The sequence below is a fragment of the Pelmatolapia mariae genome, linkage group LG18 (genome assembly GCF_036321145.2).
Source record: "Pelmatolapia mariae isolate MD_Pm_ZW linkage group LG18, Pm_UMD_F_2, whole genome shotgun sequence".
NCBI lineage: Eukaryota > Metazoa > Chordata > Actinopteri > Cichliformes > Cichlidae > Pelmatolapia > Pelmatolapia mariae.
Genome location: NC_086243.1, coordinates 26,549,880 through 26,575,581, shown reverse-complemented (window position 1 = coordinate 26,575,581; position 25,702 = coordinate 26,549,880). Strand labels below are relative to the sequence as shown.

General features: G+C 38.0%; 2 protein-coding genes across 3 annotated transcripts in view; one reads left to right on the top strand and one right to left on the bottom strand.

The window, feature by feature from the left end:
- Positions 1 to 21,680, bottom strand: part of tesk2 (testis associated actin remodelling kinase 2) — a 35,533-nt gene extending 13,853 nt beyond the window's left edge. Inside the window, exons 1-6 of one of the 2 annotated variants that reach the window (XM_063461295.1) lie at positions 21,577 to 21,680; positions 14,279 to 14,691; positions 13,906 to 14,019; positions 9,994 to 10,115; positions 6,612 to 6,660; positions 1,116 to 1,262 (exon numbers count right to left, since the gene is read on the bottom strand). In XM_063461295.1, coding sequence (XP_063317365.1) covers positions 1,116 to 1,262; positions 6,612 to 6,660; positions 9,994 to 10,115; positions 13,906 to 14,019; positions 14,279 to 14,401 — 555 coding nt within the window. In that variant the 5' untranslated portion in view covers positions 14,402 to 14,691; positions 21,577 to 21,680. Of the gene's footprint in view, positions 1 to 1,115; positions 1,263 to 6,611; positions 6,661 to 9,993; positions 10,116 to 13,905; positions 14,020 to 14,278; positions 14,692 to 19,604; positions 20,015 to 21,576 lie in introns of those variants that run through there. The other variant, XM_063461294.1, reaches the window with a different exon arrangement.
- A 28-nt stretch (positions 21,681 to 21,708) lies between these two features.
- Positions 21,709 to 25,212, top strand: LOC134616478 (zinc finger and SCAN domain-containing protein 22-like). Its single transcript, XM_063461298.1, has 2 exons — positions 21,709 to 21,982; positions 23,946 to 25,212. Exons 1-2 carry the CDS (start codon positions 21,709 to 21,711, stop codon positions 24,851 to 24,853), a joined length of 1,182 nt encoding a protein of 393 aa, XP_063317368.1. The 3' UTR covers positions 24,854 to 25,212.
- The last annotated feature ends 490 nt before the right edge of the window (positions 25,213 to 25,702 follow it).

The window sequence follows — 25,702 nt, the reverse complement described above, 5'->3', positions numbered from 1 at the left end:
CCTGTTGAACATTCTTCTTCAGATTAAATTAACAGGCTGTAAATATGCTGTTTATTGAAATTTCTAATGCACATGCACTTCTGACTTCGTCTGCACATCCCTGTGTAACTTAACTGTGACATTTAGTAGTCACAGCTACTCAGACTGGCATATAAATAAACTGTGAGTACGCAGAACATTAACATTCAGCTCAACTGACTGGAGTAACGTAGGACACAGTGAGTGCACAACTAGATTTCTATCCTGCCTTTATAAATGGTACACCAACATGTTGCTCTGTAAACTACAAAATAATTTCTACAATAAAGAAGGACAGTACAATAAGAGGAGAGAGTCTTTAGAACAGTGCATAGCTTTAAATAAATACAAAGCAGACAATGTTGCTTTGTTCATTTACTTCCCCGACCGGTATGAGTCCAAGTAAATAGACTCTCTATTAATTTGAGGAAGTATAATTTGCAAGGCTATGAGTACACATATGACCACAAAAGGCTTTTCTTGCGTGTTGCGTTTTCATCTAGTCCAGTGGAAAATTTCACACGCTTTATTTTTTTGCAGGTACTTATTATTATTATTATTTTGTAAACAGGTGAAGAGCTATAAGCAGAGAGAGAAATAAATATGATTTTACAGCAGAGTGCATACTGCTCATGTTCCCTCGCTGCGCCAACATGGCTCTGGATCAAGTTGGAAAACTAGAAGCTGCTTGGTACAAAATATCACATCTGACAGTGATAGCGGTCTTTAGGTTCCACTTATTCCTAAACCTGCTGACCTCTTTGTAAACTGTGTTACAGGGACACACCTGAACATATTTTAAGGTTTCTAAATAACACTAAGAAAGTCTTATGAATATTATCCTGGGATGAGAAAATGGAAAAACAACTATCTGTTTAGTCCAGCTAGTATTTCATTATATACTACCCCACAGGAAACTCATAAAGAAGCCAAAGTCAAACATTTTATATTGTTCTCCACACAAAAACACTTGCAAGAAATACACCACAGGGGTTCTAATCTGAAGATGTCCAAGTGTTCATTTTTGGGGGGATATAAGCAGACCATTTTTAGCTCCCGTTTCACCTCTTAATGACACAATTACCCATTTAGCTAACCTTGGAGGTGAGGTCCCGGTGGAATATGCCTTTAGAGTGCAAGTAGGCCAGACCGCTGGCGATATCACAGGCTAATTTCACCCTGGTTGGCCAGCTCAGGTGTTTGTTGCTGTCCAGAAGTTGCTCCAGGTTCCCACCATTGATGTACTACAGGAAGAGAAAGACACATCTATAAATTAACTGGTAAATATCCGATTATTTTTAAACAAGATTTACATTCAGACCTAAAATAACCCTGAACAAAGTGGGGCACAGAAAATTGTTTTTAAAATGCTGAAGCTCGAGAACAGACAACATGCAATATGGTTTCAAAATGTGCGGAAGAACAAATTATTTCATATTATTGGTATTACTGAACCAGGAACTGCTTTACTATGCTTGAAAAACAAAACATTTCCTTCCTACACAGGTCATTATAACAGTGAGATGGGGAGATATCAAACTGCTTTCAGTGGAATTCAATACAGAGTTAGTGTGAATACTCCAGTCATGGCAAGATAACACTCCCTGTTGCCAGCGACAGAACAGAATGACTTGCTGGCTTTACAATCCATTAGTCACAATGGTGCAATCACACTCATCATCATTAAAATACAGAGGTAAATTCAAGCTGCACAGAGGTTCTGACTAATCAGGTTACCCAAACTAGCTGCTCATTTGACAGCTCAGAGTAGAGGACTGATCAGTTGGATTCAGTGACTACTGACAGCCTGCTTGGTGGGTTAGGTGATGTATCGACCAACTGCCTGAACAAAATCTGGCCTGCAGCCTGTTCAACTGGCTGGCAAAATGGCTGGTTTCCTTAACATGAATGGGAACCATCTGCCCACCATGTAGGCTGAAGAGCGTGCAGGCGAATTAGTAAACCTGCTCCGTGGGTTTAAGCTATGCTGGGGCCTTCAGTTTGTCCGTCAGCTTTGGTCCAGAAGAACATGGCTGACCTCGGGTCTTGCATGCAAAGACCTTCTAATCCTGTCACGTATCAAAAACAACTGTAGTTAAAACTGTGAGAGATGAGATAAGGAGTTGCTTGGGTTTAACTGTGGTTACTGTATGACTGACAGGAGTTGAATTAGAGCAATGAGGGCTGAAACTGTCCTCTACTTCTTAATGCAATAAATAAACTGGGCTTCTAGTCAGATTAATACCAATCAAGCAGAATCTTTTTTTAAACAACTGAATATGAGCCAGATCATTTCAGGGTTAAGTGTCATAAAGGTTTAGATTCAACCTACAAATCCACATTACGTAAAACTGAAAAAAAAAAAAAAAAAGAATAAAAAATGCAAATTATTTTGCAAAAATAAGTAAAAAACTGTGTCCCGTCATCAGTGACTACCAACAATATTCTTCACATAAGTTTGCCGAAATGTTTGTCTTAATCTCCACAGATGATAATTCCATGTACCGGACTACGGTCTTTCTCAATTTCTACAGGGGATCAGCAGAGGTGCTTTTTGTGCCTTTGGATGTTTGTGGATTTCAAGCAACTGGACGATTGGACCCAAAATATTGAGCTGCCTGCGGTCTTTTACCCTCAGATAAACTGTGACACACATGCACACACCGCTTCAAGATGTCAGAGGATTACAGTATTTGCCCAGTAAATTCCTCAGTAGCCACAGAGTTCAACATCTGTTGTCTACGCCTGATTGGAGTTTCCAAACAGAGAAACACAACAGGAGAAATCCCAAGTGCAGTCAATTAAAAAAAAAAAAAAAAAAGACTAATCCAACTTCCCTGCTTCGCACAGTTTATAAGCACACCAACAGAATACACACAAAGTATGCCTAGTCAGAAAAGCAAATCACACGATTTTACAGAAGAGTGCACCTGTCGTGTAAACTAAAAGCAGCAAAGTGGAAGTAAAGTTATATTTTAAAAAGCCTCTCACTCATGCATTGTGTATTTCCCGGAATTTACCTCATCCTGTTTATGGAAGTACTGATGTACCAAACTGATCATTAAACATGGCACGTTTGGGCCATGCAAGTACCGAGCATGATCATTTAAGATGCAGTGAGCTGAGGAAATAAGAAACACATGGCTGGTCACAACTGTTCTGGGGGGCTGTCTGTGTTTCAGGTTAAAAAACCTGGAAAGACTCAAACAAAGAGTTCTTGTTTGCTGCCGGGAGCAGCTTCAAACAGCAGTATAATCCTGGCATGGGTCATGACTTACCATTAGCCCAGATTACGATTGCAGAAGCAGTTCATATAAGATGCATTAAAATGAAGCTGAGCAGAAGCAGAACAAGTCTTTGAGGTCTAGATCACTGTACATTGTGCTAAGTCTTCAAAAGATAATTTGCCTGTGAAACGGTAATCCAGTGCAGATGCCAAATACCCACATCTTGCAACGATTCTTTTTATTATATCCTATATTTATCCTACATTATACCCTTTATTATAGCCTATATATATTTATGCAGGTCAAAGATACTTTTTCAGGAGGGTCCTGGCCAAGAGGACAGCGCACAGCACAATATCCAAAACATATTTAATAAAATATGAAGGTTAAAACCAATTTCAGTGCAAATCGAGGAGAAACTATATTAACCAAGAGCAGCATTTTCATGATCCTTTAAAATTGATTTCAAATCCTCCACTGTAACCAGTTCTGAGAATTTCAGGCCCTTCTTTATATACTTCCAGGAAAAACAGACAAATTTCAAAGTTTTTGTCTGATTCTGTTCTTACTCTGTGGAGAAACATTTATCAAATATATAAAAGCAAAAGCCTTCCTGATACACGTGTATGCGCAGACGTAAGAGGGAACCAGGAGGGGAGAGTTCTATATAGAAAGAATCCAACAGGAAAGTTTGAAGACAAACAGCAATGATGTGTGTACAATTTACATAGCTAATAACAAAACATAACGCATAATTATGTACAGGTATACCTTATCTAGTTACTATCAGGCACATTTATAAAGAGCAGATCATCATAATGCAATAAAGATTAAAAAACAGTTGTAGATCTCAAGGATTTCCTTACCTAAATGGGGAAAAAGGTTTTAATTCTATCATATGCTATAGACCATTCAAAGCCAATCTTTGAAACAAGAAGGAAAAAAAATGCTAAAACTATCATTTTAAGTTTTAGAATTAATACAAGTGAGGTATGCAGGTTGTACTCTTCAGTTTTTCAGTGTTCTCCTGGATTATTCTTATTTAGACGAGTTAAGAACGACTTTATTTAATGAAACGTCTGTTCAAAATCCAGACGTGTTTTTGTGCACTGACAGAATGAAAAGGTTGTTTATTAACTGGATGCCTTTATATCTAAACCCTGGAGAAGACGTCAGACTGGATTATTTATTTAGCAGTTGTGAGTAATGGTGCTTTTCCAACACCATTTAATTTTCTTCTTTTTCTTTTCTTCTTTCTTCTGCTATTTGTGTCTTATAAGCTCTTTCATGCTGGACTTATTTTCTGTGCATGAAACAATAATAAAATCAAATCTATCATTTTCAACTTTTGCTCTCTTTAATGCTAACAGCACTTCAGTGTTTCAGTTTCAAGCTAACATATGTGCTAACATGGGATGTGCTTGTGTCTGTGTGTCAGTCAGTGTTACTGAAGCAGCTTGAGGCCATGCAGTAACTTCATTCTCCTCTTCCTCTGAGCACAGCCACATAGCGGGGGTCAGGTAACAAAACGCCATGAGCCTGCTACCAGAGTCAGAGCATACATACGACACGACACAACAGGATCTGTTTACGCTGAAGGAAGGAATACAAGACCTACCACAGTGCGTATGCATAGTACAATATGCAGTACTTCCCTTTGCAACTACGATCAACCATGTGTGCAAATTCAGCATCTCAAGATGTGTCCTATTATAAAACTGGTGTCAGTCTCTATTCTACAATAAGCACATTCACTGTGCAGCACAGCAGTGTAATTTAGAACATATGTGCGAGTCTGGGAGCATCTCTAACAGTGTATGCTTTCTTCAGATAGTCCATGACTATCACCCCACATTTACATGTAACTGACCATATCATGCAAATTCATATATAATAATTTGCAGAGATGAACTGGCTCATCAGTGGCTGAAGTGTTGATGCATATCTGCATAAATGAAAGTTCATGTAGATTGAGATTAGCACATCTGTCATAAAATGAGTGTTCAGGCAGATTATGTGTGTATAAAATTTTAAAACCTATCAAACAGAAAACGCAGTCTGTGATATGACTAAATTTACACTGCATTAAGCAGCAGAGGGCAAATTTTAATGCAACATGTGCAACACGTGTTGCAAGAAAACAGGAGTTGTAGTTTGCATAACATTACTATTTCAAAATTAATTAATTAATAATTTAGTAATCTCTATGTTAGGGGTTAGAACAAGGCTAATAAACTCCTGTTAAAACCTTTTGTTACAGAAATACAGACAAAAAGAAATCTTTGTCTGAATGCCTCGAGCTCTGAGACTGACAGAAGCAAAGAGCTTTTGCTGTTTCCTTACAGAAGAAAAATTATAGAGAAATAACAGAAAACATGATCCACAACTTTAAAAACCCAATCAAAAAAATGTAGACAAATTTATTTTATAGTAAATGGACTGGTTCTTGTGTAGCACTTTTCAATTGCTTTATACAACTTCTCTTATTCACTCACATTTATAGAAGCACTTTTTTCTACGCCTGTTTTCTATCTAGCATTCACACCCCGGTGAACAACTTGGGGTTCAGTAGTTGCCCAAAGGTACTGTGAAGCAGTCAGGGATCAAACCACCAACTTTCAAATTAGTAGATGACCTGTTCTAGCTCCTGAGCTACAGCTACCCCATTGTATTTATTATTTAAATTACCCCAAAAAACACACATGAGAAGCAAAAAGCAACTAGCAATGTTGGAGAATACTGTTCAGTATTCAGAATGACTTAAGAAAAATCAAAGCTACTTGGTAACGAGGGGCCCTTTACTATAACATAAACGCCACAAGGGTTCTGTTTCAGGCTCAGTTTATTCTTTTGTAATTTGGAGGATAAGACCTGATGTTCTGTGCAACTCATCCTTTCATTCAGACTCAGATATGTCATGTGCCTATCGGACATTTTCTGTGACTAATTTTGTCTATCACAACCAAAATGTTACATTTCTAAAATGGGGCTATGTGAATTTAAATAACATTAATCACAAAGATATCCAAACGTTTACCGTCCCTGGAAAGCTAGATTAGCTGCCTGTATCAAATTCTCCCTCCCTCTTACTCACACAGAGGCCAAGGGTTACACATAACTAAGGACATTCAGTTCTCTTGGTTTTCCACAATTACAGGCTTGTGCACTTCTGTGTTGTGCTCATGGATTACGTGATGTTCACTTGAAAATAACAGGAACACACACAAGCCACACTAACACAAAAAGAATTATAGCATAGGTGCCCCAGTGCTCGACCTTTCATTAGCAGCCACGCTTTGATCTCACATATTAGTGTGCACAGAAGCTTCAGTGTGAAATTGTGTGTTTGTGCATATGTTCTCCTACCTCTGTGAGAGCATGAAGCTGGCCCTCATGGACACAAACTCCTTTAAACCTAGAAGACAGATGCAATGAAAAATGTTGTTGTTAAAACATGTTTTATAAGCACCATTTCAAAGATTGATTGAAGATATGTGTAATAATTTGACTTGATAAAAGAAAAATATGGTTGAGACACTGACAGACACATGTTCTTATCTTTGCAAACCACAAACACAGTTTCTAACTAGTTCAATAACTTGCTAGAAGAAGTTGTCTGCTCCCTTATCACAGGAGGTGTTTTACACTAGATACCCTTCCTCATGCAACCCCAAAGGGCATTTGTGCCTCCAGCTGGAATCAAAGTAACAGCCTTTTGCTTGCCAAGAAAATGTGTTAACCATTACACTATATAATCACTTGCTATGTAGTGTGTATAAAAAATAGATTAAAATACTTTGTGACCTTTTCTGTTATGAGTGAAGAGAAGAAAGCAGCAACAACAGTTGAGAAAAGATTAAAATTCCAGTAGGCAAGACCGGACAGGTGATTACTGTGAGACAGTCTCATAACAGCAGGATAATAACAGCTCAGCTGCTTCACCTGCATTCCTTCCATTTCTCCCTCTGTCTTGCCTGCAAATTTTAATCTAGTAATAAACAAAACCACAATCATGCTAATACCCTTTCTGTTGTGTCAGTGTTTCATAATCACACTGACAAATTTGATTTCTGATATTAAACTAAATAAATAAATAAATAAATCTACCACAATGACAAACATCAAGGATAAACACTGCCTCAACTTATCATGAGGTCAGATCATTGTTCCTCAATTTTGGATGACTTTTTATTCATCTTTATTTATAAAATATATTGAGCCCAGAGAGGGCTGTGCACCCCTTCACTTGAAATCTAATGGTGTGTGTTCAGAGCAACACATGAACCAACTGTTCACAAACTCATTTGAGGACCTCATAATTCTGAAGGCAATGAAAAGGTCAACTCTGTGGGCCCTTATTGGACTTTAGCTAACAATGACCCCCTCAGTGCAAGCTTGTTAACACACAGACACACAATCCATGAGGCACGCTTAACAAAGATGGCATTGTAAAAGATGTGTGCTTGTGTGTCCGTGAACACACAAAGATATTTATGCATATGTGTGCATGGCCATAAACACACACTCCCCCACACACATGCCCAAAGTAGAATGTGAAATATTTACTACAAAGACAAAATAACAAACCTATTTTGTAGCAAAACAGTTGTTCTAATTGAAATAACATCTCATATTCAACGTTTTATTAAGTGTACCCACGTTCCATACTTTCCTGCAGTAAAATTAAAGTTAAACATATTTGCATAGCCTTTGCATTTTACCACAGATGTCATTTGAAGAGGTTTAAATATGGATAAGATCCGCATTTAAACCCCATAAAACAAATACAATCCAATGAATTAAAATATACTATTCATATTTTTTAGATGTGGAAAACTAAAACTTTTCTGGGACAGCAGCCATTGGTTATATAATTCCACAAGCACGTTTGATTTTATACTCAGGTCACCTTAAAGGACATGTACATCCAAAACACCAATACCTTTGTAAGATTCTTCTGGCAGCTGCAAAGAAAACTGTAACTAACAGCTCACTAACTGAAACTGGAAAAAAGCACACTTTTAAAAAGACTGGGAAAAATCATGATTATGCAAAGTTATACATACATAAGTAACTTTAACTATTAACAGAGGCAGCCTTGCTCAAATCCACAGGGTTAGGAGTCTTCACATATTTATGTATCTTTTTTAGATCTTTACTAGCTTCCAGTTTTGTTTTGGCCTTTGTCCAGTGATCATTTATGTCAATGTTCCTAATGTTTAAACAAAGCAAAACAAAATAAAGTCATGAAAAGTGGCGTTACACTACAGAAACAGAAGACTTTTAAGGACATTAGAGAAATTAGTCAACAGGACAGCAGCGTAATTATAGATTCAAGTTTGAAAGTGGCCAGAGATTATGTGCATTTAACTTCAACAGGAAGTTGGATCTTAAAGAAGGTGGAACTTAAAGTCAATTTCATCATGATGCCTAGGTTCTGACCAAGTTGCAACCTGTGGTGCTGAAAAGTGAAGCCCAAACACAAATTCCAAAAATAAGAGTTCCTTAAATGGCAAATTGAGGCTGCAAAAGTGAGTCAAGTCCTCTAGAATCCCATGTTAAAACTTTACAACTAAAACAGGCTTTGCTACATGTATCCAATTTTCCCTTTCACAACAACAGCACAGAGTGAAAAAAGCTACTTTCAGCTGCTCACTTATTCACAGGGGATCACATTTGTTTTGGCAGACTTTAACATCAGATGCCTTTTCTGATGCAACCCCAAAGACATTTGTGTCTCCTCCTAGAATCGAACTGGGAACTTTTCACTTGTTAAGCAAACATGTAAACTACTACACTATGTAGCCAATTTTTTGTGTATATCTCACCCCTCTGAATTTTATTAAGGCTTAAAGTTAATATACTATTAGGACAGTAGCCACTTTATTTCTACATTACTTGGTGCTGTTTAGCAGGTATCTCTGGCTGAGCGAGGCACTTGTTGAGTCTATCAATGCATCATGCTTACCCGTGTTACTATTTATTTAGTACTAGGTCCAAAAAAAGAAGAAAAGCAAAACTGCAACTGCACTTTTAAAACTGTTTGACATTGATTTCTACTTAATTCAAAGTCTGAAAAATTTTAAATGGAGACAACACAAATCAGCAAGAACCACAAATGTCACCAACTTTATGACACTTTCCTAATCACACAGCAGATAACTGAAAAGAAAATGTTCATGACTGTATACAGCTTCTGCCTTTCCCCTTCCCTGTGACAGAGAGGGCCCTCCTTGCTTCTTGCCTCCAGGCATCTGGTGAAACCCTAACAGGAGTTGGCAGCTTAGAAAATCCATTGCTAATAGGCTCTATGTTTGACACAGTTTCAAACCAACCCCAAAGGAAACAGGTCACAACCACAAGCACATGAGCAAATGACAGAAGAGAAGTGGTGGTGAAGGGGGTGGAAGACTATAAATATATTTCGTTTATCATCACACAGGCAGGTGTTAGTAGAAATTATTTTCTGCACAAAGTCATTTGTGCTGAATATAATCTGGAGTTTCTGAAATCATTACTAAGAATGAGTTTCTTAAAATCTGCATCATAATGCAATAATTATCTAGAACAAAATAATTATTTTGCTTGCTTTGTTTTAAAAGTTAAATTAATGCAGCTTTTACAAGCAACCAACATTTTAAATTAAGATTCGATTAACAAAGGTTATTTATTTATTTATTTATTTATTTATTTATTCATTTATAAGAGCCCTGGCTGGAAAAGAAATTACTCTCATTCGATTACTAACCTGAGTATGTTTGGATGATTAAGCCGGTTCATAAGCTGGACTTCTCTCAACATATTAGCCCTGTTACTGCTGAGCTTGTTCATCTTCAGAGCCATAACTTGGTCTGAAGCTCGATGACGTACCTGGAAAAAAGTCAAATGAAAATGTGTTCAGTTACACTCAAATACAACCAAACACTGTCTTATCCTTCATATCTAGGGCAGATTAACTATATTCTTGTAGCAAGAAAACTATGATTGCATAATGCCTAAAATGAGCACAACAGTTAAGGCCTTGAACAGCTTGTAACCAAGCTCTTCTGCAATTATAACCCAAAAATTATATAAAAAAATCTGGTTCTTCAGGCAAGAAAACAGAGGAAGCCAAAAAAAAAAGGGCAGGACATAAAAGAGAAGTGAAATGAGGTCAGTCAATGCTGACCAGCCATGACAAAGGAAACAGTCAGGTCAGTGCTCCACAATCAATTTTGTATGATTCTACGTCAGGATTTAGTTTCCATCGATTTGTTACATAGCTGTGGCATCACAGTCAATCCCTCCATGGCTGGCTGGAGACTATCCCAGCACGGCAAACCTAACCTAACAGGTCATTGGATTGTGACAACTTTAAAACATTTCCTGTTGAAGCTTTAAAACAGTACAGACCGTTTCACATAACATAGCAAGTGAAATAATAGCAACCTTTTTTATTTTTTTAAACAATCTACTAGCATTTATTTGTCATCCCATCCCATCCCAAATTTAAAGATATACTTTGGAGCCATTGCACACACAAACACACACTTTCTAAAATATCAGCAGTTGAATTTGCTTAGTATATTTAATATCTACTGAAGGAAATACAGATTATTTTATAGATTCCTGTGGTTACTATTAAAGGCAGAAAGCCCCAATGTGCCTGTCTAGACATCAGGAGAACCAAATGACAAAGACACTGTATGCAAACCTATCTACCTACACATGCAAACTCTTTCCTCCCATCAGAAGCATTTAAAAAGCTTTTAAGAAAATCATTTCAGAAGCCTAAATTAATCCTGTATCTAAGGAGAGACGAGCTTCAGTACATAAGGCAACTATTCAAATATCATAAGCTCCAGATGAGGTGTTAACTGTGGGAAATTATTCATAGACGCATGCAAAACAGACCTGCTAACTGGCACATTAGTATAGCAGTTATGCTATCATTTATTCTGCTGCAACTTAAACCAACACTTAAAAGATCATTTTAAACTGCACAGTGAATAAAAGGTTTCACTGCTGCTAATGTTACTGTATGAGCCATTGTGCATTCTTTGTTTGGTAAACGTGGTTTGTTAGTAAAAGAGTTTTGGTCAATTTTAGTTGTGCATACCTTTTTAAAAAAAGCACAAACAATTCTGCCCTTTTCTGTAAGCACATATTAACACAAGATGATTGGAGAAATTATACCAAACTGCTACATTTGATTAGATTCAATAAAGACTGGGGGAGGGGGGTATACAGTCCCAAAAACACTCTTATATTAACTATAAATAAATAAATAAAAGGCACATTTATGTCATCTTCACTGCTGTCAGACTGCACAACAAAGACTCCAACTGATCAACACACACATTCACACATGTGCAATAATCTTTTCTGGTATCGTTGTATTTTTACTGAGTTGTATATAGCACTTGTATTCTATTTTTATCTTATTGCATATTTTATTCTATTTTATTCTACTGTATATAGTATTTTATTTTATTCTATTCTGTACAGTTGTATACTGTATTTATTCTTATTTTATTTTATTCTAATTTTTGCTTCATAACTTTTGCACTGTCCACTTCCTGCTGTGACAAAACAAATTTCCCACATGTGGGACTAATAAAGGTTATCTTATCTTATCTTATCTTATAGCAACTATCTTCCATTACACAGCCACTGTGATATCCCATCAGTAGGATGGGAACTTGACAACACAGGCAAAAATCAATGTGGATTACACAAGCAACATTAACAATTAAAGGAAAGTATACAGAATAACACTGGTTCCTCTGCACTGCAAGTTCATTACTTAGTGCAAGATGATCAATATTATATACCGTGCATAAGCAGAACTTCCAAAAATATAATGAACTTGAATTTAGTCTGTGAGAGTTTTCTGTATCGACTTCTCTCTGGGTCTCACACATGCACAAACAAAAATGTCTCTGTTCAAGTTCAAAGGAGTGAGCATGGCTAAAAGAGCTGACAGTCCCCACCACAGGACAGCAGAAACAACAGATGGCCACTCCTCTAAAGGCCTCCTCCCCCACATCCGTCCGACCCCCAATTCCTCACTCTTCACATCCCCCCCATCTGCAGTTATTCCTCATCCCCCCCTTTTTCTCCCCTCTGTGGGCTCCAGCAAATCATCATGCCCAAGTAATCATCAAGTCTGTAGAGGTAGCATTTTTCCCCCCTCTCCCATCTTCCTCTCTAGTGTCTCCCCATTTTTCCACCTCCCTTCTCAGATGGAAACCATAACCCTAGTGTCTGTCTCAAACCCTTTACCAACCCCCTGCCACCCCAAAATAACTCAACCTCTAACCAATCCTTACACCCCCCTCCTCTTCAAACTCCTCTTCCTCTCCTCTGTAGCCCTCATCCTTGCCTTCCTTTGTACTCAGTAAACACCTAAAACCTCTTCTGAAGCACCACATCCCGTTCATCAGTCTTTCCACACCACCCCAGCATCCACCCGAATCCGTCCCTCTTCTTTAAACTCCTTCTTTTGCCTCAGCTCTGATCATTTTCTATAGCAGCATAGAAACAAAGTGAGTAATGCTTATCTCACAGTGATTATGCTTGTTTCCCTTCAATGAAACACACCCCAAATGTCTCTAAAATCATTCATTAATGGTGTTTGCTTTGTTTATTTTTTGTTTTTTAATCCACTCTTTAGCCCGGTTGCAGCACTGTGAGTTATGAATAACTTCCAGGGGTTTTACACCGATAACAATGGCATGTTTCTGAGAGCTGGCATACAAAGTACACAATGGGTTAGAATAGTGCTGAATAACAGCACTTTCTACAAGCTTAATATGGCTAATAAAAACCAATTACAATATGCCTAGATCCGCTCCAATACAAATCTTCTGAATTAGCTTGAGCTGTTCCTAACAACACACACGTCACTCAAACACCACTGGCTGTCAGACACCAACAACAGTATCATCAATCAGCCCACCCAGGACACAATGGAAACCAAATGTCAAAGCAGGTCATCTCCACTGGAGGTCTCATGTTGCATACAATCCAGTACATGGCAAATCCTCCTGCACTAAGGCCAAGTTAAAATTCCAATACACAAAAGCTGACAAGGAAAATTAAATTATAATACAGTTTGATAAATAAAATAGAGTGACATAAAAGTGAGCTTAACTTGCTTAATGAATAAGATAACAAACCCTTTACCCCAAAGTTGTCACTGTTGTCTTCTATGTTAATGTTATTGTCTGTCTTAGAATAAACCCCCAAGAAAGAATGCATCTGATGATATACTAAAACCAACAAAGTCAAACATTATTAGGCCATCATCATTTATTTCTAATATATGCAATCGGGCTCTATTCCTAGATGAGCAGTCACACTGCTTAGCTAAACCACAATGAGTCATGCAAATATTTGTAACTGTCATGGTGGATTGATAATACAACAGACCAAAAAAAAAAAAAAAAAGTTTCTTCTGCTGCAGCTTCATTTAGCAGAGCCTAACTAATAATTAGACTGAGTGCAATCGAACCACAAAATAAACTATGTCAGGCACCAAGGGTGAAGAATTCAGCTGAGGTCAAATCTGACACTCTTGCTTGAGGTATGAAATGAGGCACGGTTATAAAATGAGAAGACAGTGAAAGAAAAGACTGAACTTGAGAAAAGAGTGAGGTAATATCTGATCTCTACACACCCTGAATACATCAGAGAAAAATCCTGAGCCAATCCACTCGCGGGAGAAGTCATCAAGGCGTGTAAGACAGGAGAAGGCACTGATGAGGGCTCGGTAGGATGATGGGGAAGACACCTGGAGAACACAGAAAAGGACATGTTTGATGAGCATGTTGCGGGACCATACCACAACTTTGTTTGGGCTGAAGAGGTTGTTACAAACAGTTTCTGAAAAAAGCCACTAATCTATAGCTAAGTACAGACCAGAGCACTGTACAGGTTATAATTATACTGTTGTCCGAGCTCTACACTGGCTTTACATTGAGTTGTAGAGTGCACACGAGCCCTGTATAGTATATAACATGTAACAATTTTAAACTAAACTAAAAACCAACCTGCAAAGGTAGAGCCATTCCCATCTCACACACTCCTACCCCTCCGATATCATCTCTGTCCTCATTGAGGCGTTCAGGTCGTGTAGGAAACCCAGCAATGGAGTTGCGTTTATTCCGTTCCATGGTGACGTGAATGACGGTGATACCAGTGAGGGTATTATGGGTGTTTTTCTGTAATGTACCCGCATGACAAGTGGACTGGTTGGTTTTAGCAGAGCCGAGGGTTTCACGGCAGAACAGTATTTGCACAGTTTGTGTTGTGGGAGAAAATATATCACACACATAGACTTCTGTTTCTGAATCTGAACCCAAGAATTTTCCAAGTAATCCAAATCATCACTGCTTGTAACTGAGAACTTCACCCAGATAAGGATTTCACATGTTTGACAGAGGTATGGTGTATCCCTGGAGACCTGTAGAAAGAAAGAAGAAATTTAATGGGTAAGCCCCATGGCAGACTTTTTTTTTCCTATGCTGCTGATTGAAGTAGCCATTGTAGCCAATGAGAGGTATAAGCAAATGCAAATTAAGGCTTTAACATTTATTCCCACTTTAAGTGAAACATAAAATGAACAGTAAGAAAAATTTTAAGTGTTTGAATGAGTTTAAGCAAAGTGTCCAAATGACAAAAATATTGTTTTCATAAAAAAATATCTACTTATCTCCAGGTATCAGTCTACATTCTGATCATTTTTGCTGTTAAACTTCCGCCTTTGGATTTCCAGTGACTCACAAGCATGTTACCAAGCATGGTTTACTTCATCACTATTTTCAGGTGCCGAGACTTGGTGGCCCATAAATTCTCCATTTCAAGTCATCAGGCCTATTTAACAAAGATTTTTGTATATTTAAAATTATCCTTTTGACATGATCTATCTATCTAACTATAAAGCAAGACCTTTTTGATGCAGTCATGTCACAAAAACAAAATGTCTAGAGAGTGTCTGAGGCTAAAAGACACATTTAAGACCTGTGCAAACTGAATTTAAGTCAATTCAATACTTTTACTACAACTTTTTGGTATTGAATGTGCCCTGGACATTTTACGGCTCCTTATTGACCAGCAGTCTTACACATAGTCCTAAACAATAAAGAAGGAGCAAGTTACAATTTCATGTTATTCTAAAGGTATTTAAAAGCAAATGCAACTTTGGACTGGGTCCTGTCTCAGGAGGGACGAGACAAGCCAATATTACTCAACAGGCTCAAATGAAATGGCTGTAATAGGGGTCCATTGTCCAATTATGGGAGATTAGCCAAGGAATAGCTCAGGTCTTGGACCTTTCTGCCATCCAAAACAAAGTCAGCAGGGTACAAAGGGGAACAGGAAAGCACGTCTGCAGCTAAAGGTCTTTAAATGCCTGTAAACAATGTGGCTTTCATATCTTAAGAATACGTCATGCAAGAGGAAGATTTCTTTAGGTGATAAAAACATGTTGAGCCACTCTATAAATCTTTCCCTATAAATGCTGAAGAGTACACAAAAAAATGCCTTCCTTCGCCTAAAGTCATAAGCAGAAAATTTCCACTCACTGTACATTTCCACTGAAGACAGTTTTGAGATCCTATGTCTCAACAGTAAGTGAAAAATTAACCTGACGACTGAGCATCTTATGTGTGCTAAATAGAAGATACACCTTTAAATAAGAATAGAGTTCAGTGAGAAATAATGACCTTTCACGCAGCAAATTGCTTGTGACCTATTAATATTAATGTAATAAAGAAAGAAGCATCCAATTATAAACTGTTTGCCAGCTGAATTTAAAGATAATGGACTATATTGTCTATAACAAATTAAAAACAGGTATAACCTGCCAAGAAATTTTGCTTTACAAGTATTTGCCATTTCTTTTCCAAAAATGTCCTCCTACTTGCAAACAGAAGACTTTAGAAATATTGAAATAAAGGCAATGTGACCTGACAGCATGACTTACTGTCATTTGGGTCAACTAGTTAACCATTACTACTTCTAAATGTAGGTTAGTCTGTGATTCTGACTTTTGTTTTGGGGGTTTTATAATTTCTGAGTAAAGTTTAGAACCACTTTTTTCCCCACAATGTTGGACCTTAACAAAAACAAAAAAGCAGCAGAAGTCAAGTCACCTCAAACAGAGGTGAACTGTCACCACAATGCTGATGTAACACTGCATTAATATTACTAGGGTTGGCTGGAGTTTGTTCCATTTATCCATGGAAGTCAGAAATTAAAATGATTTTTTGAGTTTGATTTTATGGATTGAATGTGTTCAGGTCAATAAAATTATTTCACAACCTCAAGTTTTGCCACTAGGGATTTTCTGCTTTCATATTTAAAGATGTCTGCATCTACATGACAATACAAAAAAATGATGTCAGGTGCAACAGGTAGCAATAATTCTAACTGTATATAAATGTTGGCCAATCATAAGCCTACAAACAATAACACGGGGCACAGTCTGACACAGGCATACACTATTGATGTCACAAAACAAAACTATTGTTTCCCTTGTCCACACAGAAAGGTACCGGATGCCGATGTTGCACTTTCATTTTTCAATGTTCAATGTTTTATTGCTACAATGGCAATAAAGATTCTGATTTGTGACTTGACATCTGCTTTGCATATTGTTGACCATCACATTGATAGGCTGAGATAGTAGGTGGGTGTATCAGGGTCTGCTCTGGGGTAGTTCTCTTCAGATGTGTCTGAATGATTCTTTTTTGTGGCTGCTTCTAAGTACAGGTCATGCTCCACTTCTCTTGCCTACAAGTTCTTTATTGTTTCTGTTATACCTGTTGGCTCTTCTGCACATTTTTAAGCACATTTAGGAACATTTTTATAACTGCTACCCAGCAAGTATGTCGCTGAAAGTAAAATTCAGTTGCATTGGCTCCCTGTTAACTTCAAAGTCCATTTCAGATTCTGGTATTAACTCTGCATTGACAAGCACCAGGGGATATCAGAGAACATCAATATATCCCCACCAGGTGTCTGAGGTCATGTGATCAGGGCCTGCTGACTGTGCATCAAACAAAGTAGACAGAGCTTTTGCAACAATTGCCTGCAGACTCTGGAACTCTCTCCCCCTGAGCCTGAGATCTGTGGACTCATGATCTCATAAAAAAAGAAAAAAGCTCAAAATATGAAAAAAAAGGCTCTGAACTAGTGAATAAACAAAAAAAATGGACATCTAATGATGTCACTTTGGGTTTCAGGAAATTGTAACGGGTATTTTTAACAACGACTTCGTCCTTATTCTCATCCACTTTTGCTATTTTAGAAACGCTTGCATAATGTTGCGCCAATGTGGAAATTTGACTTCAACTTCTTCCCTGATGTAAGAACAGAAAGTAAACAAAGACTAGGTGTTGTGGTTAAACGATTCCTTTAAGTACGGGTTCCAACAATGAGCTCATACGTAGAAGTCGGACTTCACATTATCGCTAATGCTATAAATACTGTCATTATGTACTCTGGCCTTTCTGTGTTTGAGAGGAATAATGACAAAAGCTTAAAACAGGTGCAGTGTTTTAAATGAATATACTAAAGAGGCCCATTAAACCAAAGCAGAAATGCAAAAGTCAATGTTGGGCCCAGATGAGGTTTCATAAGATCCTAAAAACAGCAGTGACACTAGACTCTTAAGAGAGTTGCTGTAGTCCTACTGGACAATTTCTGAGATCATTCTCTGTCCCAGCCACATCCTTAAAAGGCTTTTCATCCTCCTCTTTCTGTTTTTTTTTTCCCCTAACAGTGACACCTCATTTTATGCCTTGCAGAAACAGTACGGCAGGAATAAAAGTGGCTGTGCCAAGAAAAATGCAAGCCACAAGTACCAGGCCCAAGCGTTCCTATCTAATTTCAGTGGGGTTTCCGTCCAAGACCAAGAACACAGATACATCACATCTATTCTGTATCTGAGTAGACAAGAATAGGTCAGCAAGTAGAACATAAATTCTCCCTATATTCATAACCGAGAAGCAACAAAGAAGAGCTTCTGCATTCACACACCCACATTAGTGGTCAAAGCTGCCCTAACTGACTAAATAAAAACTTCCCATTCTCACAAACACTTCAGACACACACATGATACTTGAAAAAGCCTAATCTTCAGTGGGTGGTTACAAAAGGATTTTCAGTCAGAATGATTATTTTATATGCAAAAGATGATGACAACCATTGTAATAATTTAAACGCCTACTCATTAGGTAAAAATGAAACACACATCATTCAGAGTCACTTCCTGGCAATAAAAAAAGAATTCAATTATGGGGAAAACAACCACAGCTGCATACTACAACATGACTTAGTCCTATTAAAAAAATAAGATCATACCACAGAAAGTTGTAATTTTGAGGAATACGATAACCCTCTATCACACTGGAAATGATAAAAAGAAAATGTAGGCAAACCAACAGAGTTCATAACTATATTTGTTTCCAAACTATAGCCTGCTGCCTACATATCCAAAAGGCGTGCACTTAAAAAACACCACACTAAAGACACTCTACATGGAAAAGGGTGGAAATTTCAAAGGCAGAATTTTTCTTGGGGTCTGTAAAATGTGGCTTGTTGCTACTCTGAAACAGATGGGGCATCACCAAAGCAGCCTCAGGCCAAATGTTTTAACAGTAGTTTGGGGGCCTGAACACCATGCCACTGTGTCTCAGTGGATCAGAGACTAATAGAAAATGTCAGCAATAAATAAAAAGAAAAAAATACTTAAGTGATGCTCTAATGATAGGTTTGTAGCTAGGGTTAGTGTCTCTGAGGAGCGAGAGGAATTAAATGGGCGTGAGTGAACGTGTAAGAGTCTGCATACACAGATCAGCAATGAGCACAGACCTGTTCTCACTACATTCAAACACAATGTAGAAGTTATGATAGTCTCTAATGATAATTTCTGTAAACAATTTTCAGCATTTCAGTAATCTGATAAGCCCTTTGTTTGGTGAGTTATAGATACCAACTAACTGGAAAAAGCCATGCAAAAAATTTAAACAAGGTCAAATTTAACAAAAGAGAATAGCATCATATCTGACCACAATCTATTACAGAATACGTGAGCCTATGCATACCTCTCATTCTTCAGAGTTTTGAAATAATGAAACAAACCGAGGGGAAAAACCTACTTTATATACCTGAGAGCCATAAACAGCACGAGTGAAGGGAAAAAAGCACGATTCATATCTTGTAAAGTATAAATAATATGCTAAATAATGAACTTCTCGATCAGCATTTCTTCTGTTATTTTAAGTGTTTTTTTGGCCGCGACAGAAATGTAAACAAACCACAGAAGGAACAGTCAGCATTGGCGTGTGCTCCCCTCGAGTTCAGCTGACTCACCTGTTTTTATTTCATAGAGGTGTTTGCAGTAACAGTGCAAACTCGTTTTCGTGTCTTTTACCAGGTGCCATTTGAAGAAAACGTCCAATTAACGCCAAAACAGCAGAGCTGGGAGCGAGGCTAGCTTCGTGACTAGCGGACGGGCTAGTTTGTCAACAAAACTGGAGCTGAGCAGAGAGCTAACAGACATTAGCCCCTGGATCCTGCAAACACACACAAAACAAGAAGTTTCTCGTCGCGACGATTGAAAAGTCCAAATTCCCAAAGGCTCAAGCGTCACAATCAATTCAGAGGCTGCTTATGTTGTCCTTGTATCCACAAATGACCAAATGACCGTGTTTTTGTACCGCCCGGGATAATATTTCAGTCGATTGTTGGTGTTTGACAGCTCCGTCGTCTTTCGTCTCTCATCCAAGTAACTCCCACTGGCCCCGCCCACATTCGACTGGCACGTCTACAAGCCAATGAGCACGCTGAAATTTGCGCGAGCGTTAGTTAACTTGTCGGAGTTGTAAAATGAGAGAAATATAGCTATGTACCTATATATACAATTTTTAAAAATAAGTGGAATCATCTGCAATGTTGGTTAAGTTCATTGCCTATGTTTCATAACAACGACTTCACCCTTACTCATTTAGATTTAAAAGTATTTTTGTACTTTGAATTGCCCAATAACTTGTATTAGTTTGTTTTTTAAAGTTTTTGCTGACAACTCCAGCAGCCCCACTGCTTTTGTTAAATCCATCCCATTTTCATGTGACATTTTATTGGTTTATTAGCCAATAAAACATGTGATTTCATTCAGTGATACGTTAAGACTTCTGATCTATTTTGTGTGGTCACATTTAAAATCTGGTATATATTGCCTGGTAAAATAATCACAAACTTGAACACCATATATTTAATAAGTCTTATTTATAATGACTTTTTCTGCTCGCAAGGTGCTTTAACGCCAGCTTTTATGTACTCTCGTGGAAAAACAGCCTCATCTAGCGGAGAAAATTAGTCAGCACAAGTCAGCTCACAAAAATCAAGAAACAAGCGGCACACCTGAATTTGTTCTAGATGACATTTTCCAATAACTTTCAAAGAAAAGGTCTGTAGTTATTTGCGAACGATAGTAAAGTTTGAATAGGCGCTGACTGCTTTTTAGAACATCTCTCAGCCACTCCTGCGTGTCCTGATACTGTCAGAGTAACAAACAGAATCTGAACCGCATAACAAATACCCTGACTACTAACATGGGTGAGTGAGGCCCGCATAGTGGCATAGTATAGTATATATACTATGCCATAGTATATATATATATATATTATGGCATTAAATAACGCCATATATATATATATATATATATAATTTTATTTTTTATGTTCACATATGACTATTTTTCCAGAAATATCAAAAGACAAACATAATTTGTTAATAAATGTAGATCTAAAAGCCACTTAGATATTTCTAGCTTTTCTCCAAAATCTACTGAATAAAACTGAGTTTGTGTGAGAGCCTCTTTGTGAGTCCTTTGATGAGTTCGAAGGTTACTTTCATATTGACAAGGCACTTGCTTTGCTTTGTCAATATGTTCACATGTTCAACGTTTGTTATTATAATTTTTTCTCATAATAATAATTGCGTGAAATACTCATAGTTAAGACCCTACCTGGACTCTAGCTGACCTCAGTTATTCGAGAATAGATAACACATGTTGTATTATAATGTAATCTAATATTTAAAAAAAAAAACAATAAATATACTGATTATTTCCACCCTGTATTTATTACAGACAGCCTATGAAATTACAAAACTGCTATTGTTTGTTTATATAGTTCATTTAAACGACCAAACACTGCCACACTTCATTATATTTATATCGCTGGTGAGAAAGTTTGATCCATCAGGGGCACCGTAAACTCTCAGCATCACGTGAGCACTCCAGTTTCCTGTTGCTATTGTATTACACTTCCATATTTTTCACCTCAAAGAGCGTCTGTGATGTAAACTACCGCGGTGAGTTCGCTCCTTCTGTGTGATCTGTCCCCACGCACCGAGTCCGTTTAACGTCCTGCCTCGTCCTTACAGTCCAGGAGAGCTGCTGATCGCGGGGAAAATGGCCAACAGTGTAGCTTTCCAGAGCAAGTTAACCTCGATCATGGAGATGCTAACTAAAGCAGCCGTGGTGGAAATCAGCAAACTGTGGGAGGACGGCTTCGCTTTGGTCCAGGTCGAGCTTCGGAGGAGAGAGATTGAAATCGAGGCTCTGAACAGAAAGTTGTTGTTGATGGAAAAGGAGCGGTTAGCGGCTCGGGCTCAGACTGCAAATAACTCATCATCTTTTTCCAAGAGAGAGCAGCAGAATAAGCTGCTGCCGCCCGACGGCGATGGTAAGAACAACCGTGGCAAAAACAGGGGATCAATAAACGATATTTGTCTTAAAAGACACAATTTAATACCCCGTGGATGAAAAAGTCAGTTTGCACACTATCCGTTTGCACACTGTAATGTTTGTGCACATATGAGGACATGTGTTTGTTTAAGTACAGCGTTTCCAAACAATTATATTCTCTCATATTTAACAATATAACAACTATATTCTCTATACAGCACCTTCTATTTTTAAGTGTGCACAAGAGGAGTTTTAGCACATCTGTATTGTTTAATATTGCAGCTTAAAACAGTGTCAGCTCACAGTAATGTCAACATTGGGTTTAGAAGGAGAGTAGTTTCTTTCTTGCTCCTTGGCACAAACCTGCATGACTTAAGTTTGATGATGAAAAGAAGCCTGATGAATGTTTTAGGTAGACATTATATCCAGCATGTTACCACATGATGTAAAGACAAAATTAATTTAAACACAGCAAAACTAACCTTTACAAAGAAATAAATGAAACTTAATACACACACATACACATATACACCCACTTACACTGTTATTTATTGTAAGCCTGTGAGAATAAAAATGTTTTAAGTTTGTTTAGGCACAGTTGTAATTGATAACAGTTAGCTCCTTCCAAAGGACAGGACCACAGCAACTGAAAGCACCTTCAGCACACTTAGATCTAATTCTGGGAAGTGTTAAAAGATCTGCACCTGCCTGAGAGGTCTAATCGGATTATAAACACTGAGTAAGCCGGAGATGTACAGGAAGGGGGTAGGAATCATTGAGAGCTTTATGAACTAATAGAAGGATTTTAAAGGTAATTCTGTGTTGAACTGAGAGCCAATTAAGTGACTTCAGTACTGGGTTATATAGTCAAATTTCCATGTGCGTTTACGGATTGGCTCCTGCATTCTTAACAAGCTGAAGTCGTCCTGTTGGTGATTTGGATAATCCAGCAAACAGAGCATTACAGTAGTATAACCTGCTTTATATAAATGCATGGGCCGATTTCTGAGATTCAGTTTGAGATAGGGATTTTTAACATTTGATGTGTTTTTGAAGCGATAGAAAGCAGTTCTGGTTGGCCTGATTAATATGATTATCAAAACTGAGATCACTGTCCAAAATGAGGCCAAGGTTCCTGACTTTGTCACTGGATCCACCAAAATATTAACTAACAAGACAAGTGGTAAAAGAGGTGTATATCAGCATGGTAATGATCCACAGAACACAGCCAAAGTTACACACACCGGGTTACTAAAGAAGAAAAAGGTCAAAGTATCAGAAAGAAAAAATGTGCCTAAAGACTGGCAAAAGATCCAACCTTTTTGAGACACATCACTGCAGTCACATTTGAAATAAACTAATATTTTTAATGAATTAGTAAAATGTCTCAGTTTTACCTGTTGATTTTTTCTAAGTTATGCTGTGAATTTTTAAAAAATGGTTTATGAGCTTGGAAAATCATTACAGTCTCTTTATTTGCATTTTACATCGTGTCCCAAAGGTTTCAGAATTGGGTTTGTAGATAACAAACAGGTCTGTGTTCTCTAGATTTACCTAATTTGTCAACAGGCAGAAAATTTTTTAAGTTACTTTTGCCATTTTGTAGGAAAACTTGTCAAATACTTTCTACTGCCAGCTTTTCCACTGTGATATGATGTTTTTCCTAGTGATATGTCATTGTAGTTGGCTTGACTGTCCCTGCAGCTAACAGTCATTAAAAGCATTGGTGTATCTGCTTGTTACTTAAGTCAAAAAGTTTCCCAGTGTTTAAAGTCACATTTTCAGACAGCGCTGTAATGAAGCAGGTGCATGTTATTTGGGTACCTTTCTTTATAATTCACAGTATTTGCTACCTCTGTTGCTGAGGCAATTCATTAGAAAGTTAACCTGTTTTTAAAAATGACTTTAAGAGAACTTTGATTTTCCTTTAACAATTTAAACAATCTGTTGTGTCCTTTCAGGGCCCACGATAGAGTCGGTGCAGACTTTGTCTTCAGATCAGAGCGTGAGAGACAAGGTGGATATTTCACCAAATCAGGGAACGTCATCACCTCCTCAAACAGAAGAGAAACGCAGTGAGCAGCGCAAATCTGACAGTGCGGGCAAAGATGACGAAGACTTAGTAGTCAAGCTAGAAGACGAGGATGACATCCAGATCGTGGAGCAGGTCGTGGACTCGGATCACAGCGTTAACAGTGGAGCAGGTCCCCACGAGCTGAATCTGAACCACCAGCCTGCTGAGGTTGTGGAAGAGCAAGAGTCGCAGCAGTGGCTGACTGTTTCGGTGGGAGACAGCGACACTGCAGATGACTCGGAGTGCTTTTTCGAACCAAAGCAGTTGTCTCAAAATCTGGACTCCGAAATCTTGCTCATTCAAAATGCCTTGGACATTTTCGATAATTCAGCAGAGGGAGCATACTCGGACAGGTTTATGAGGGACAATGAAACGGTTCAAGGTGCATCAAGTAAATCAAGGGCTCCTGTGACTTTCAGCCAGTCTCAGCCAAGTCAACCTATAGAAGCAATAAATCACTCAGAGAGAGGAATGTCCATTAGATTCCTCTCAGAAAAACAGCAACCACAGACTAAAAACATGTCAACCTTTAACACAGACAACAGACTCTTTCATTTAAACGACCCAGAGTTGCACAAAACTATAGCGGGGCGCCGCATTAGGGAGAAGTGGTACATCTGCCCGTTCTGTGGGAAGAGCTTTGATCGCATCAGCCACCTCGAGATACACCAGCGAATTCACACAGGAGAGAAACCGTACACATGCGACACGTGTGGCAAGTGCTTTTCTCAGAGGAGTAACCTTCGCACTCATCAAAGGACTCACAAAGAGGCTCTCACACAAAATGCAGTTTAATTCAGTAGATTTTGAAGAAAAGCTAGAAATATCTAAGTGGCTTTTAGATCTAGATTTATTAACAAATTCTGCTTGTTTTTTGATATTTCTGGAAAAATAATGTAGCAGACTGATTTAACTGTGCCCTCTTTTTGTGAAATAAACAAAAATTTTGACACCGTGTGGCTTTTAAGAACTAAAACAGGAACATATGAACTGCCAGAAAAGAGGTTTTTAACACACATATGACATACTAGGAACATATGACCTCTAAGACATTCAGTTTAAGCTAGACAGGAAAAATCCAGCATTTAATCGCTTAGTTTTCCTCGACCTGATGGAAAGACGGTGAGGAAAAGTCACAAGACATTTGATAAATTGGTTCACCACAGAGCACTAAGGATGTAAAAAAAGGACAAAGAATTTGTTGGTCACCACACGACAGCCTAAATTGTGTCTTTGTGATGCTGCCTAAGCAGAAAATTAAGGTAAACTAAGATTTCAGTGTTCTGTTTGTAGAGGGAAAAAAACATGTTGTTCACCCTTGCACTGCCGCTTAGATGTTCATGGGTCAGTCAAGTTAAAATTTTCCTATTCTGAAGAATCTTTAACTTCCAAAACATTCAGGTACTTCCTCCAAAGTTTTTCCACAGGATCCAGAGCCAATCATGGTAGGAGATGTAGACTTTGTAGCCCTAGGCTTAATCCCTTCCCCGTACACACTTTGCTTGTTCACTTGGAGGGTCAGAAACATTGAGTGTTGTTCTAAACCTAGCATTAGCATTAAACTAGCATTAAATAACGCCATTTAATGTAACATCAGCCTTAATTCAGGTTTATCAACTCCATTCCTTACAGTAAAACATCATT